This window comes from Hetaerina americana, unplaced genomic scaffold (genome assembly GCF_022747635.1).
Source record: "Hetaerina americana unplaced genomic scaffold, ioHetAmer1.1.p SCAF_40, whole genome shotgun sequence".
Classification (NCBI taxonomy): domain Eukaryota; kingdom Metazoa; phylum Arthropoda; class Insecta; order Odonata; family Calopterygidae; genus Hetaerina; species Hetaerina americana.
Window position 1 is genome coordinate 4,275,197 of NW_027286986.1, and position 15,978 is coordinate 4,291,174.

General features: G+C 46.8%; 1 protein-coding gene across 1 annotated transcript; it reads left to right on the forward strand.

Annotated features, from left to right (window-relative positions):
- The first annotated feature begins 8,306 nt into the window (after positions 1–8,306).
- LOC139692757 (pupal cuticle protein C1B-like) lies at positions 8,307–14,237 on the forward strand. The gene is made up of 2 exons (XM_071591032.1): positions 8,307–8,354; positions 13,436–14,237. Exons 1-2 carry the CDS (start codon positions 8,346–8,348, stop codon positions 14,066–14,068), a joined length of 642 nt encoding a protein of 213 aa, XP_071447133.1. The 5' UTR covers positions 8,307–8,345; the 3' UTR covers positions 14,069–14,237.
- The last annotated feature ends 1,741 nt before the right edge of the window (positions 14,238–15,978 follow it).

The window sequence follows — 15,978 nt, forward strand, 5'->3', positions numbered from 1 at the left end:
GTACCTGGTCCATTAAATCTTGCATCCCACCCACACTGAAAGTAATATCTTCGGAATGCAATGCATCTCTGATCTCGAGCGATGGATGGGGTGCCTCGTGGCAGAGAACCTTTTTCCTTCGGGGAAGGAGAATTGAAAACTTCGAAGAACAAAAAGATATCCCGCTGAGAAATTGAAATGTTTGGAGGGTCGAATTAAAAATTCTTGCCATATATTTGAGATAGAAGTGAATATCTGAATAATAAATTCATCCTTATGATTATTTCTTGCATGGTGAGGAAATCCCCCCGCGTTTTCAGTGATATCTCGCACACGCCCTGTCTCAAGAACTGTGGTGCGCCATAGAGTGCGCCAAGTGAAGGAGCTTGGTTCTGAGCATGGAATTCTGGGTCCTCTGACGCGAGGCGAGGGAAGACGCGACCCCGAGAATTGCTGGAATCCAGAGGGGGGGCGGGAGGGTGAGCAGAAGGAAAAATGCCTCGCGTCAAAGGCATCGCGAGAGTGGGAGGAGGCTCTCGACTGCACGTTACAGATCAGGGAACCACAAAGGAAAATGCATTCATCTCCCTAATACTCAGTACCTGGGATGAAAATTTCGCTATCTGCGTTCGCTAAAGACCAAAATATTGTGCAGTTGCGGGAAGAATGCCAACTGTGCACATCTTATACAACCAATGCTTATCACATCAAAATGTGAAACTAACGTAGTATGAGCAGGAGGGTTTAGGACTCTCGCTGAGTGTAGCTCACCATACAAAACCTGTCACCCTAAATTTTTAAATGTGTATTGTTTTCAGGCACAAGAAGTGTGTCCTAAATACACAGTATTGCGATCCATAATTCCAATTTCTGGAAATGTGGCAACCAGGCATTAGAATAATCGCCACAGCGGGAATGTATTATATATCTAGGTCACAATGTCATTGGTTTTTTTTTCTTTGAGCGACTAGGTTTATTATTGCTCGAGGAGCGCTGAAAAAACGAAGGGCTTTATTAACGCGAGATGGGAAAAAACGCGGAGTTTTTCTCGGGCAATCGGCAATGCGTCTTTATTGATGCGTCCCATTTTCCATATGCATATGGTGCCCAGCTCCCTGTCCTCGCCCATCCTTTCCCCTGCAGCCTCATCGCACTCTTTCTCTCTGTCCCAATTTATACTCCTATGTATATTTAATTTCCTATTCCCCGTTTTATCATCTTCAATATGACGATGCGCTTTATTCGCGCTAAATTATTATCTAAATTTGCATCTGCTCCCGTAGGCCTGAAAACTGGCCAAGTTCTTTCGTTCAGCATTTACTTCTATTGATAATATTCTAATACTCGCTTGCTGTATATTCACTACGCGAATTACTGCCTTTTTGTTCATTACCACTTCCACTCCTCGTTGGCTCTCTTCCTCTTCACTACACTCGTATATGTAGCTATTACTCTGTAACTATTGCTCCAGTAATCCCGGCAACCCTTCCGCCTCACTTCGCACGGCCCTGAAATGTTCTCTCGTATATTTCCTCTCCCCGTCTCTCACTTTATTGTTTATAATCCCCGTCCCCAACGCCATACTAACATCGAGAGTCCCTATTCTAAGTGGTTTGGTCATCTTTTTTATCGCCTTCCCTGCTGATGCTGTCTCTTTCGCTTTGCAAGGATTTCGTGAGATGACGACGGCGGAAGCTTTGCCTTTTCCACCACCGGCTACGTTCTCCCGTCGTCTTCAAACAATCAAGCCACTGCTTCGAGTGCAAGAAGAGCAAATATCGGTAGGTGCAAGTTCGGGAGGGTTGAATGCGTAATCAAAATGTCCCCAACCAAAATCGGTGAATCTCCTCCTTGCTTCGGGATGGAGGGCGGTCGTCAAAGGACGCACGTCCTCGTGGAGGACTGCGACCATTCCGGAGGATCCCGTTCCCCGCACCTATATATTCGTTTATGGATCATCGCCCGTCTCACTTTGGTGAGCGTTTCGCAGTTCACTTCGGCTGTAATTGATGTCCCACGCTCCATGAAATCCACCAACAGAACTCCCTTTTCGTACCACAAAGCGGTAGCCATCATTTCCCTGACCGAGTGAGAAGTTTGCTTCAAGTTTTCGGTTTTGGTGAAGTCGAGTACCCCACTTCTTGTTTCTGCGTTAGTGTAGGACACCCTCGTCTCATCGTCCGTAACAATGCGGGAAAACAAGTCACTTCCGTCTTGTCGATAGCGGTCCAAAAGCGAACGTCCAATCAGCATTCTTTGTGCCGGTCGGGAAGCATTTCCGCATTGAGCGCCATTTGTGATATCCGAGCTGTTGCTTAGCAATCGTGTCAATAGTGCAACAAGAGGAAATTGGTCGGCCAGAGCACCAATCGTCGATTAGATCGCAATCCTTGGTCCACTTGTTCAACCACGATTTCATCGGTCTGGATTGTGGCTGGCCAGCCTCCATGATCTTCTGATCGACACAAATGGTCCTTGGATAATTTGACGCAAGAAATCAATTGCTGGTAAGAAAAACGCTTCGGAGTTACCACATATATAATACTTATCAATCTTCATTATTTGGTGGTGTGAATATTGCCCATTCGGGATGAATTCTTTCAGTCGCGTGTTTTATTTGTTGTGATTTTAGTTTTAACGAAGATAATTAATCTTAGTTAACCTCATTTGAATGTGAATTCTTGTTACATCTAGAGCAGCGGTTAGTTATATCAACGTGCTACGTCTTCCTTTCTGACGCATTTCTTTCCCTCTAATTCACTTATATTTGCAAATTTATAAACGAACCGTATTGAAGTATGTGTGATAATATTAAGCTGAAATCAAATCGCCTGTGTAATTTTCGCAACCGAAGCATAAAAGAGTGAGTGGTAGTAGGGTGGTGACATTATAAGAAGGAAAGTGGACAGGAAGGGAGTTGGGAAAGGGTGCGGAGGCACTACGGAGGCAAGAAGGGTGGAGTGAATTCACTCTGCGGGCTGGGAGAGAAGACAAACGGCTGAAGAACGATCTGAAGGATGCTGGAGACGGTCCACGACGAATAGTTGCCGAGGACCGTCCAAAACTGAATGCCCTTCGCCGACTCCAATGCCCCCACTCAAAATGAGTCGCAATTCTCTTTTTTTTACTAGAAAATATCTCAACAGTCATTGTCTTCCCGACCAATCCTCGCAGGGGGGCTATGATTTCAATAGCACGGTTCCTCCTTCTCCGTGCGACCGATAACAAGCCCACCGGGGGCGAGTTGCTTGTCTTCCGAGGTCCTCGCCAGGAGGCTTGGCGGCGGGTCGCCCGAGGCGAGGCCTTGGTTGCGGGGGGAGGAGGGGGGACACTCCCCATCGAACCGGCCTGCCCTCCACATCCATTCAAACACGAAGAATGGCCCCCACCTGATGACGCTTAAGTGGACGTTGGAAATCACAGCACAAACTGCGCCCTTATTTTTTTTTACAATTTCTCAATACAGTTTATTCGATTATATAATTTTAGTTCCACCACCTCACGTCGAGCGCTATTGAATGAGTCCACTGGTGGGTAGTCGAGCCCTTTTCCTGACTGGGCTACCATGTCACCAATATGAAAGAGATGCTTGGACGGGGAAGATTCCACAAGTGTCAATCTCCTTATGCAGCTATGGTTGTATTTATAAACATATTTATCATTCCATTGCTTTCAAAAAAGGACCACTTTTTAAGTTGCATGTCTTGTTGATACACCTTGAATATACATAGTGTTACAACTGACGGAATGTTCCACAGCTCATAATCTAACAGATTTAATGAGTTTAATGATTTTGTTTCGATATCCGACATGTTATTAGCGGCATTGACGCCACAATGTGTTGCTGCCGATTGCTTCAAAATGGTCGGCTTGCTTCTCCTTTCATTCTTACAATATCCCAAATAATTCGAACGCAGCCGCATTACTTGAGCCCTCGGCTCTCCCTCACAGAGAAACTGCACGATTAACCAAGGACAAGCAAGGCAAGCCGCCTTTGACACAATGCCCACAGGGATATCCCATGAACACATATAAGTACATTTCCAAAAGCCACTGAAATGAGAAATTTTTATTTAATGCGGGTCATTGATGCCTTTATTCTCGTGATCTTTCCGCAAATGATCACTCTTTGTGTAATCACAACTTAAAAGAATATTTCACAATGCTTAACGAAAATACCAATGTTAAGGCGTCAAAAATGTTTCTCGTATGAATAAAATAACACTCATAGTACACACACATGGCGATCGTGGAGTTTAGCTCATCAACTGAGAAATTCTTCATCAATTCATGCCGTCGACATACTCAATTGTTAATGCGCTCTGCGGATTTCATCGGACGGGTCGTGCCTAAACGTGGCGCGCATGGCCCGGCTGGCAGCGTGAAGAGTAAGTGCAGACACACCGATACTATACGCAGATGACCTTGTGATGGGGGCGTGCAAATGTGTCGATTGTTCCTGTACAGAGGGAAGCCGTCGGTAGATCAACTCCCTTGGTGATGACCCTTGCGATGTCGTCTCTACCGATGGGTGTCGCTCGCCAGAGGGAACCCGACACCCCCTCCCCCAGAACCCTCCCTTCTGGCCAATCGAACAGGAGGGAAATCGTGCGAAGCGGGATTTTTGAAACCCTTTCATCTTTCGGAACAGTCTGATGGAGAATCAACGATTGAAAATTTTCCCGAAAGAGACCTCCGAGGAAGTCGGAACGTCCAAGTACGACGGGATGTATGTTCGAGTTGGCCGGTCGCCTCTCATGAATGCCACTAATTTATTGTTTTATTAATTTATATACTCTGCAAGCCACCGATAGGGTGTGTGGCAGAGGGTGAATACGCACCAGACTAATTTTTACCCGAACATGACCCTACTACGGTCGGAAAATGTTATTATAATGTCCTATCGTTCTTGGAAAAAATGACATCTTAAATTTATCCTTTAATTTTATTAGCATGATCTCTCCTACCGTAGTACGATGGGGGTAATAATACATTTTCAACATCACTGCTAAAGAGACATCCTTCCAATTTATGCAAGAGATACAATCTGTAATTCAGCCTTCGCTCCGTGAGTGATTCCCAGTCTAGCTGCTCTAATATTTTGGATACGCTATTAAGTTCATCATAACAGCATTTTAAAATTCTGGCTCCTCTACGCTGTACACGATCGGCAATTCGGCAATCAATCCCACTTCTTGAGGATCCCATTTAACCAGCAGAATATTCTAAATGAGGCCTAACCAGCGGAAGATAACATTTCTCTTTGACCTTTTCATTACATTTTCCAAGTACTCTTCCAATACAATAAATCCTAATTTTTTGTTAGCTTGTCCACATATTCCCCGTATGTGTTTCAACCAGGAGAGACCATGAGTGAGGGTAACGCCCAGATATTTAATTGAGTCTACACATTCCATTTTGGTGTTCCCAATGCAGTAAGCGTACGGGGGGGAACTCCTCTTTTTCCAAAAATGTAACCCTACGGGACGCCCAGTTGTTTAATCCAAAGGGACGCTCTGCGGAAGAGAACGATCCATATTTGGCGGCGGTGGCATTTAGGGGGAATCGACATATCGCCAAAACTGAGAGTTTTATGGAGGGACTTTGAACACCTTTACTAAATGCTTTCTTTATTAATGTCGATCTTGTTATCGGTCTCGGAGAAGATTGTTCGTAGCGTGGTGCCCATGTGGTGCCCAATGGCACCAAGCACGTTATCTGAGAAGAAAGCTTAATTGAGATGACGACGTCGGAATCGGCTACAGTCTCAGAGGCCGCGGGAGCAAAGAGCCCGAAACTGTTCTACCGTTGGTGGTTTTCAGCCGTCGCCCAGGTGGTGATAGAGGGCTCGAGAGATTTGAATGCAAAGAAACAAATTGGTCACACTATAGTGAGGCCACGGTTTATTGATACAGCATCAAAGGTGTGTATGCTATCAGTTTCACCATTTTTAAATAATTCCTGATGGAAATATCACCACCAGTAACAAACCGAACGGTATTAGGGTTAACCCTGTGAAATTTATCCATGATGGAAAGGAAACAAACTATGCAAATTTCACTTGAATAGAGATTTATTCACGACCCGGGTTTCAAACACTTAATGTCATCTTCACCTGAAGATGACATTAAGTGTTTGAAACCCGGGTCGTGAATAAATCTCTATTCAAGTGAAATTTGCATAGTTTGTTTCCTTTCCATCATCACCACCAGTGTTCCCTTGGTGGCACTATTTGCAATGGGTCCGAGCAATCTTCGCACTTGGACGAGCCCCATTCGCACGAATCGATTCCGTTCTCGGCGCGCACCCTATTACTTGCGAGAAATCTGAGAGGGAGTCTTTAGTACACCGTCCGGAGGATGGGAATGCCGCTGTCGTCAAAGTGTGATCCTTCCGTATCTTTCGTCGCTATACCGGAATGCCGAAGACGGCGTCTGGCGTTCTTCCCTCCCCCCGGAAACAGGTATCTTCTTGAAATCCCTCTCCCCTCAAAGGACCGCCGAATTTTCATTCATAATCCACTCCGCCTCATCACGCCGTCGTCCATCATCATATCGCGCACTCTCAAACTTAGCGTTCCATCACTCATCGCTCTCCATTTCTCGTTCGCGTTCGTCGATTCCATGTATTCCTCACGATTCCTCGCAGCTTTGGTGAATACTGTGTACAACATTTTATCGCATGATTACTAATGCCAAAGACCAAGGCGTATCTCGGTTAAGAACTCTCTGGTCAATTCGGCCAATCATAAGCTCTTCCGATGGAAATTGCTCGAGAACAGGGAATCCATCGAGAGAGGGAAAGAGACATTGCAGAGGCTGGTGAACATGTCTGTCTTAGAAGATTCCCTCGGACTTAAAATAGAAAAAAAATACGCCGACGGTTTCGAGGAGTATGGTTGAATTAAATGGGCTTGACAAAATTCAATGTAAGATTTGACGAGATCTGTTATTTTCTCTTGCTTAGTTGACATTTGGAATGTATGACCTGCACTCAGAATCCGTCGGGAGTGTTAGTAAAGGAAAATTAGAGAAAATCCGAAATATTTGTGCCACGATACTGCGTGAAATACGCAAATGCGATGGCGTCGTTTTCCCTCGTCGCCGTCGAAGGGCGGTCGACGCCTCCCCCCCCAACCCCAACCCCACCGCGGACTCCCCTCTTCTTCGGTGCTTCGGAAGGGAGACTCCTCAAAGGAACCCCCGCGTCGGAGTGTTCTGCAGAGATGAGACAGGTTGATATGGTTTGACCTCAGCGTCCTACTCTGTGGTTCGCTTCGGACGCCGAGGAAACATTAGACTCCTCTGCCGCAGATCCTCAGCTTGAAATACGTAATGTGCCTTCCGCCCCCAGGCTTTACGAGTTCGACAAAACCAAGAGATCCACAATGATGACCTCTTTCTGTATTATTCTAAGCTGTCACACTTTTACACATACTTCAATTTTACCCTTAAGTTTCTTCAATGATGGCTGTTGCGTCATGAGTACAAAATGACGTCCTAGGATCACTCCCTCAGGTCGTGACGTGAGTGCGTGCGGAAGGAGTGAACTATTGAGAAAAGGCATTGTCGAGATCGGTCGAAACACATCAACTCTCGAACCATTCCTACGTACTATCAAAGGTGCGAATCCTTGGTACACAGACCCGCAATCCTAGGACCCGATATAAATACCGGAATGGGAAATGTCTCGGGATTAATGCCGTGAAAATGGTACTGTGGGTGACGAATTAACTAAAGTTACTCTTTTCATAGTGCAACAAACCATTAGAAATGCAGGCAAGATCGGATTGATGCCCAAAAAAGAAAACTATGCATCGATACCTACGTACCGATATCCTCTTCATAAACCGTAGGCTTATTGGATTGAAATCCCAGGTACTGGTACCTAGGACTTGAATCCTGGGCATTTGTGAGTGCCTAGATACTAATCAAGATTAATCCACCCCGGATGGGCGCGGATGAGTCACCGCAGAGGTGGCACTCCTCGTTCGCAGATCTCGACGGAGTCGGTGTATGAATTAGTGTCTGAAGTGAGACACAAGCGGATGAAGGTAGCCTAAGCCTCCGTTTAGTTTCCTAAGCGCCGAAAGCGACACCCCTCCATTATTTCGGCCGGCCCTTGCCCAACAACCCCACCCGGCGCCCTTCCCCCCGTAGCAACGCCGTGCCCCGCCTCCCCTCCCGCCCCGTGCCTCGCCCGGCGTGCGCCACCACGCCCCGGCGGGGGAAGGGGTCCCGCGGGAAGGGGAACGGGGAGGGCGGCGCCCTACGCCTTATATAAGGGTGCGACTCTCAGAACGGTTACATTGCAAGCTAGCAGCTCAAGTTTCCTTCGAGGCTCCAAAAACCACTTCGACCACCAACATGTACAAGGTAAGGGTCAGAGCTACGTCCACCGAGCCGTCCGTCGGCCGACACTCCCGTGGGGTGTCCTCCCTTCACGTAGGACCGCCGCGGCGAAGACGAGAACGAACAGAGTTACGTCCGAGAGCGCGCAGTGATCACGAATGGCATGCGCCTGCGCTTATCACACTCGTTTCTCCGAACTGCTGTGATGCTGAGTGGTTGTACTCGCTGCGTTGCGGTAGAAACCACGCAAATGGTCCCTCCAGCGGTGTGCCCGTGCCTTGCCATTTTCAGACTCTTAGATAACACTTAGATCTTTGATATTCTGTGGGGATAACGTGTCACGCGGGTCGCGAAGAATCAGCTTTTGTGATTGCTACTTCTTCGATTAGTTTCTGTCGTATTTCCGTCGGGGTTCTCTTTTATCTCAGGCGTCAGGTGCACGCTGGACTAACTAGAACGCTCTCTGATTCTTGTGACCCTAATATTTCATTGGCTGGAACGTTTCGGCCTTCCCTGTTGGTGCTATTCGATGGCAATCGGACGAGGGAGTGACCCTCTCCGCCCGTTCTCTCTCTTCCCATCGGGAGCGAGGGCCGACGAACGCCCATGGAGCGCCCTCCCCCCTGCGTTGGGTGCCCGCGCGCCAGGGTTAGGGTCGTGGATATCGCCGAAGCTTCCAGCCCTTCAGGGAACTGTTCCCTGAACATTTCATGCTCGAGTAGTAGGAATTGGCGTTCCCGGGTTTCTCCGCTGTCGTCATCGCGAACTTTGTGTGAGGAACAGGATTCCTATTAGCGAACCGAGCTTATTTCCACCCGAAGTGGATGGAAGGATTAATCTCTCGGTGGAAACATTCAAAATGCTACGTTTAACATTTCTTCTTTCACTCAAGTCTTGGATGTAATTCCAGTCCCTCCGGGGACTGCGGCCGTACGTTTCCCGACTGCCTCGGTGACTAATTCAGACAGTTTTTACCAAATCCGACGACGTTCCTCTGTGCTATCTTAAATTGAATCAGGTATTTCTCAGCCATGTGGCAAATTATCGCATCTGATTCTCGATGAAATGTCGCTTATGCGAAAGGGCATCTCTAAGAATGAGGTACGGTGCGATGCGTGGCAATGGAACGATCAAATGGAATAGTAAAACCACAAGAGTGCATCATAGGCCCTCCTGTCCACGCCGTAGTCTGGTTAGCTCAACTCAATGCCTTTCTCTCTGCAGATCGGGATTGCTACATAGATAGAGATAGAGGGGGGGGCGAAGGCAAAACGGGCGTGTCTCATATGGGAATGGGTTTAGCACACGATGAATTTTCACGCGATCCATAGGGGAAGGTGGGCGGAAGGGGAGTGAAAGGGCACTTTTGGAAACGAGGCACTGGATGGGGCCTCCCTCCCTCCACCACCGCCCAGAGGGTGGACGGGGTAGTAGATTGTTTAACAAGTTCCACCAACGGGGAGGCACAGGCGGAGGGAGGCTGGATAGTTGTTTCCTTTCGACGGGGTGTGGGGCCCTCGGATCTCTGCTCGTGGTATACTTCAAGCTCGCTCCATCGTACCTCTATTGCGGGTCTCTTTCGTCGCGATGGCGCGCGGGGTGTACTCGTACCGGGGGAGGGATCGAGAAAGGGAGCGCCAAGGGAAGGGCAAAACCCGCCGTGGGTAACACTCTCACTCAGTTGCTTTCGTCGGGACCTTCCTTCTTAGCGCCGTCTCTTCATCAAATCACTCGGCGAGATCAAATGAAAATGTTTTTCCGAAATCACCACGCACCCACGGCGAACCGCAAGGTAACCCCTCGGTCGGCTCCTCGCTATTCGTGGTGCACTCCGCGAATCACGGTCTCCTTGTTGCCCTGTGACCCTTATCCGCTTAATGAACGCAACCAACAAGGAAAATCTTCATCGATGATATTCTATGGTTCCCGAAAATGTTTTCGATTTTGGCGATTCGATTTTAAGATACGCTAAAATCATTAATTCATTCGCAATTCCCCATTTCCTATTCCCATGTAGTTTGCTGTATCACCCGTGGCCTAAACCTCAGTGTGTAAAATCCCGCCGTAATGAAATATTGAAAGCCACAACGAGAAACGTCTCTGAGCATATTAAAATATTTTTCACGGACTGTTTTGTCCTGAGGGGAGCGCATATTACATTTAAACGGTGTTCAAAATGAAACCATGCCCGAGGGTATAGGTGTGGCTGACGGAACCGAAAAAGGGCACTGGTTACATTGCTTGGCCAATGATGCAAGACCGGGGTGTAAGTCGATGCGTAAAAGTGAAGTTTGTTAGGACTTAAATATGACCGAGGCTTCACAGTGAATAGATCGATTTCCGATTTGGTGGCCTTAAAATTAGTCCCTGAATATTCGAACGCAAAATGGTAGTATTCCCATTAGCTCCGACGAAATGAAAACGAAACTGGATCGTGATTTCGAGATTTTAGTTTGCAGAACGTCACATTCATCTCAAATGATTTCACGCTGCACAGCGTGCACTTGATCTAACTATCAATTATGTGTCCCAATTTTAAGATTATTTTTTGCAATACGATGCATTTTGTTCGAACTGCGTATTTAGTGCAATTTTTCCAAAGTGTCTCATTGTTCTTCTCTCAGTAAGATTGGAATTCACTTGGATATGCGCTGAAATAATTCAATTCCCTATTGTGTATTCCGTCTAAATTTCAATCCATAATTTCTTTTGCTGCTAAATATTGAAAATCCGTCACCATTTGGTCAGTGTCATTGGGGTATATTTGAGACGGAAATCATCGCAATGCCTTTCGACCAGTTTGCCGAGGAAAGGTGGCAATCCCGAAGTTAATGGATCACTTTCGGGTGATGACCGACCAACCCGCCGTTGTCAGAGGTAGTCGGGCGTTGAAATCACCCAAGTTTCTCCTTTCTGTCTGCCATACGACATTCCATTTATTCAGGGAAACAGAAAATTTTAGAGCGTGTTTTACAGTGCATATTTGTACACAGTCATTGTTTCACAATTTTACATATCGTGCCTCATCGCTTGAGTTAATTGGGTCAAATTTCGGGGGTGTGATGGAAGCAATGTGCCTGACACGCGAGGCGATTTATAACATGCCCTAATCAGTGATTAAGTAATGGTCCGTTTCTTGATATACAGGTATGTGTGTGGGGATGCTAGAAATTTTCTATCGATCTCCAAGAGCACCCACTAATGATGATTGCACGTAGCGCTCACTCGGAGCTCCTTGGGATTCTTTCGGGTGCGGTGTAGGGGGGCGATGTGAGGAGGCCGGTTGAGTAGTGGCTGTTACTCCCGTTGCTACTAAGCCCGGGGCCAAGCGGGACCATTTGGGAGCGCGTTACGCCATCGCCGTCTCCCCCGAGCGCGGGAATTTCCTCCTGGGGCTTCGAAAAGCACCAAACCACCAATCGAGGGCGGCGGGCTCGATGAAAAAAAAGAGTTGTTCCCAGAATCGTTCTCTTTTAAGTGGCACTTAATTGTCCAATGCGTAAGACCATGTTAGCAGATTAAGTACTGCGTTTTTATCTCAGCAAATCCCCCTACATGGTTCCTGCTTTCAGTTAAGAATATTTCTTGCTATTTTACCGGCGATATTTTTGGCTTTGGATTTTACCGACGAGTAATTTTAAATTTGATCAAAAGATTATTTTACTGATAAAATTACGCTTGTTGAATTCATCTCCAGTCTGAATAGTTGGCATATCGTAAGTCTAACTCGAGAAATATTGTAAAATGCGTTAATTTTTGTTTCCTTTAGAATCACGACGGCAATAATTATAGCATTAAAAAATTCCATCCGGCTATCTGTAATTATCTCATCATTTAATTATATCCGATGCTTCCCCCGATTTTAATGAATCGTTTCCCTTGCACTGTACTGTGAGAAGTTACAGCGTTGACTTTTCGCCTTTCAAAAAATTAACAGACGATTGCCCGTTGAGGATTCCACAAATCGCGAATTAATCATAACTATTTATATTTTTGTTTTATATCACCGCTATTTCAGCAGAATTCTCAAAACCATATGCAGTCAAAGACTAGCATGCTAAAATGTAGACTTAAAAGGGTCGCGTTAATGCAGAAAGAGGGTCTAGGACAATATGCGTTGACATCCTTTGTTGTAGAATTGAGGTGTTTCCAACTGTATGGTTGGTTGGTTTTTACGGTGGCGATAGTCATCAACAGCACATTGTTTTCTCAAGACTATCAATAGTTGTCAGTATAACAAAGAGCGATGCACGCCAAGAGAGAGTTTCTTGTGGAACTCTCTTTATATGACACGCTTGAATTCATGGTAATGAAAATAATTTTATGCAGACTGAGCATACTAAATGTTTAAGTAGTGTTGAAATAATTTTTACAGTCGCATGAAATACATCGCCGTAGAGCAGTGGGGAGTGGTTTCTGGTCAGAGGGCTCGGGTTTCATTCCGAGTCTCTGGCGATTCACGGCTTCGTCGAAGCTGGGCGATTCGGTGACGGCTGGCGGCACGGAGCATGCCGCGCCACCGCATCAGAGTACCCCGCTGATGTGCGCAATTGGCACGCATCAGCGGAGAAGTGCCTCGCAGTGCGAAGTGATCTCTACTCTCGAACCGTAAAAGCAACCTCAAGGAGGTTAACTAATGCGTCGGCAAAGATGAGTGACCAGAATATTTTTTGTAGTAGTAGTATTTATGGGAGGCGACCGACATCTGAGGTCATTTGCGTCATTAGGGACGGACAGGAAAATATAAAGGGCGAAGATAAACCAGGCATTAGTCCTGCTCTTAAAGAAAGGTACCAAGGGGTCTGCAGCTTAGCGTCCCATCCGACGGACGGCGTACTCACTCAAAGTGCCCTCCACAAAGCACCTCAAGTAGGGATCGAGAAACCCCTGAAAAATATCTGTCGTCGCCGGGATTTGAACCCGGGCCCTCTGGATGGGACATCAATGCGTTAGCCACCGCACTATCCCGATCCCCATATTTTTGGTACATTGAGGAAACGGACCCGCTGGCGGACTCGCCACCAGGAAATTTGCCTAATTGCAACGTAATTGTGTAAATAAATAAATAAATAAAAAAATGCATCGATTTCTTTCTTTCCACGCAGTTCCTGTTCGTTGCCGCCCTCGTGGCCGTGGCTCACGCCGGAGGCCCCGCCTCCTACTCCACCTACACCGCCACCGGCGACTACGGCAGCGTGGGCTCCACCCATGAGAGCACCGTCAAGGGATTCGGCGGTAACTCTGTCGTCTCTCAGTACTCCAAGGCCGTCGACACACCTCACTCCTCCGTCCGCAAGTCCGACATCCGCGTCTCCAATGACGCCTTCGCCTACGCACCCGCTGCCTACCACGGTGCTGCCTACGCCGCACCCGCCGCCTACCACGGCGCCGCCTACGCCGCACCCGCCTACACCGCCTACCACGGAGCCGCCGCCTACGCCGCACCCGTCGTCGCCCGCGCTGCCTACGCCGCACCCGCCTACACCGCCTACCACGGCGCCGCCGCCTACGCCGCACCCGCCGCCTACGCCGCACCCGCCTACACCGCCTACCACGGAGCCGCCGTCGCCGCACCCGTCGTCGCCCGCGCCGCCTACGCACCCGCCTACTCCGCATACGCCGCACCCGCCGTCGTGGCCAAGACCGCCGTCGCCGCTCCCCTCGGCGTCCACTACTCTGCCGCACCCGCCGTCGCTCACCTTTCCTTCGAAGGACTGGGCGCCCACTACGGATGGTAGACATCTCCACCACTCACGCACCTCCGCCAACAGCCCCCCTTTCCTCCCCCCCTCTTCCATGGACCACCCCAACCCCGTCGGTCTCTCTCCTCTCTCGGGATGATGAGCTTCCGACGAAAACCTTTGTCATTAATCTTTAATTTATGATGAATAAATTTATTGCTTCTCACATCAGGGTTTTCTTTCCTCGCCATTGTGGTGGTTTTTCATTCGTGGTATGATAAATATGTTCTGGTGACCTAGGTGAACCAGGACACATGCTTTGGAACGAAGGGGATGGGAACCAAGAGTATTGTGTGATTTTGTGAAGCGCTATTGTTGATTTATCAATACTGATGAATCAACATTGATTAATTATGTATATATATATATATATATATATATATATATATATATATATATATATACATATACCATAAACACAGTAATCAACCTGAACGCCGGTTTGCTAGGTGATGGTAAAGTTCACCCAGTACTAAGCCCTATATGGCGTGTGAAACTCACACATTAGGGGGGCCAGTTCCTTTCCCTGTGCCGGTTATGGTTTCCCAGGAAGATCTGGTACCCGAAAAATCACATAGCTTGGGTGGAGCTGCAGGTGCCGAGAGTGCCTTGCCCGGGAATCGAACCCGGGACCCTCCGGTCAGTAGTCCAACGCTCTATCCTCTGGACCACCGCGACACAAATATATATTTATGTATATATCATATATATTAATAAATAAATAAATAAATATATATATATATATATATATATATATATATATCATAAAGCTCGTTGCAATTAGGCAATTGTGTGCTGGTGGCAATGGTCAAGTCTGGTCAACGGTCACTCTTAAAATGAGCATACAAGCCTGCACAAGAGAAACAGATATGAGATGAAATGCTCTTATATACAATGACCCTTTGAGATTACCAACCGCACCTTTATCATCACACAAGGGCCAGGTTCACACCGCACCTACAACGCACCGTCCATAATCACGCACTCCGTCCATAATGACACAAACTTCAATTTCATAGACCGTTCAAAATCACGCATCGTTAGCACACCATTCACTTTTGCAACACAACTACCCACGCTGTCCACATCACGTGCGGAACAATATTTTTAATAACTACGATAGTATAATAATCAATGACCAATGAAGTTTATAACCCAGTAGCTGCTTTACACTATTTCTTAAAACTCGTAAAATTGGATGGAAAGGGCTCAAACAAACCTGCAGGCAGTTTCATTCAACAATAGTTTTGTTTGAAAAAGAGTATTTTTTCTTTTTTTTGGCCTTATTTTTATTTCAAAATTGTAGATCACCTTAGAAACGTGCTCTTGGCTTCACGCCTTCGGCTCTGCCGGACATTTGATGACCTCTCATCGGTTTTCGTTTAAAGTTACAGAATGATCCAATTGAAGACCGAGGTAGCTTAACGCGGACCGAAGATGACGCACCTTGTTAATTCATGTCTTCATTTCACAATTGAAGCCCGAAACATTCAATTGTGTGAAATTGCGATTTGATAAAACTGGATATTATAGCATGAACAAAATATTACGACTAATTCAATGCACGATCAGTTTCGTACGGATTTCCAATGTTGGATGCGAAACCACACGCTTCATATCTTTGTAATACGTTTAATCTAGCCCTGAGTCTTCGCATATCTAAAGGTTCCCACCCCAGATCCTGTATTAAACGTGTTACGCTTTGTGTTCTTCCGTACGGATTTTTTACGAACCAAACGGCCTTTCTCAGTACCTGATTCGATACTGTAATCAATATTTTTTAATGGCTCACCGACTAGTCTATGTGAGGCCTTACTAAAGAAAAATAGCACGTTTCCTACACTTTTTCGTCCCTACACTTTCCAACTACACGTTTGATGAATGTCAGCATTTTTAGCGCCCCTCTT